This window comes from Anneissia japonica, unplaced genomic scaffold, assembly GCF_011630105.1.
Source record: "Anneissia japonica isolate Jap-2015-1 unplaced genomic scaffold, ASM1163010v1 scaffold99478_len1069_cov104, whole genome shotgun sequence".
In the NCBI taxonomy this organism is placed as follows: domain Eukaryota; kingdom Metazoa; phylum Echinodermata; class Crinoidea; order Comatulida; family Comatulidae; genus Anneissia; species Anneissia japonica.
This window is the reverse complement of record NW_022722141.1, coordinates 1-1,069: the sequence shown is the minus strand read 5'-3', so window position 1 is coordinate 1,069 and position 1,069 is coordinate 1. Positions and strand designations below refer to the sequence as shown.

Below are 1,069 nucleotides of genomic sequence, written 5' to 3'. Positions count from 1 at the left end.
GTTGACCGGCACGATATTCATCCCAAAGTGCAACCAATCGTGCGGTGGCTGATTGGCATCCATTCTTTTCAACACGGAGCTGGTCTTCTCTGTAGATTAGCTCAACATTGATGGATACAGTGAGGGCTTCCTCGTAGAGTAAAGTGCAGAGCATGTAGAATGGAATCTTAGCTGAAACGACAAACAGAGTTTAATTATAAGTATTTTAATTTTTGTTTTTTGAAACGATGTATATGAAAAAATGAGTTATTAATTTGTTTATATCAAATGTTAATTAGACGTAGGCTCTCATATTCCGTCTTGTGTACATCTTATTTCTATCAAAATGTAATTAATAAACCATTTTCTTACCACGTTTGCCTCTCCTGTTAAGGCGGTGATGCCATCCCTCAAGATCGTTGTTAGTCCGGATCGTCTGTCTGTATATGACCCAATCCCGAGGTGTGAAAACAGTACCATCTAACCAGAACGATCGCATGTAAGTCATAATTTGCTGCAGCGCAGGGACATCTGCCGAGGAATCCTCAAGACGCTGAAAGACAGGAGCAACATGCTCTACTGGGAGCGTGGGCAAAGCCATCAACTGTCTGATTATCTGAATAATAAAAATAAAATATAAAAATAAAGTGAATTTTAATACTTTTATTAATGATAAAGATTTGTATTAATTAGAATTAATATTAGATTGGTGTTTTATTGTTTATTAATTTATGTTTGTTAAATTTGCTGAATTAAAAAAATATATATGTACCATGTGTGTAGCAGCGTCAAATCGGTAGGCCCGTTGTAATCCAAATTCTTGAACCTTTCGGAACACAGCCTGTAAAAGTAAATAAGTAAAATATAAAAATAGTATGAGTAATAACAGTATTATAATTATTATTATCACGTGGATAAATCAAAATGAAGTTATCGTTTGGGAAAGTTTCTGAATTATATAGGTATACCTGTGTGTAATGGAAGAGGCAGCCGGTCATCGTTACACCAGGCAAAATTTGACGGACGGCTTGCCACACAGGGGACTCATAATCGGTTACCACTTTCCGCACAGCCATTGCAGGCAACAATC

The 1,069-nt window shown here is 36.6% G+C and overlaps 1 protein-coding gene across 1 annotated transcript; it reads right to left on the bottom strand.

Annotated features, from left to right (window-relative positions):
* Window positions 1-6: 6 nt before the first annotated feature.
* Window positions 7-1,063, bottom strand: LOC117111776 (the record flags this gene model as incomplete). The annotated part of the gene is made up of 4 exons (XM_033254769.1): window positions 948-1,063; window positions 752-820; window positions 352-595; window positions 7-171 (listed from the first exon to the last, which is right to left on the bottom strand). Coding segments are annotated over exons 1-4 (586 nt in total), but the record flags the coding sequence as incomplete, so codon positions are not given.
* Between the last annotated feature and the right edge of the window lie 6 nt (window positions 1,064-1,069).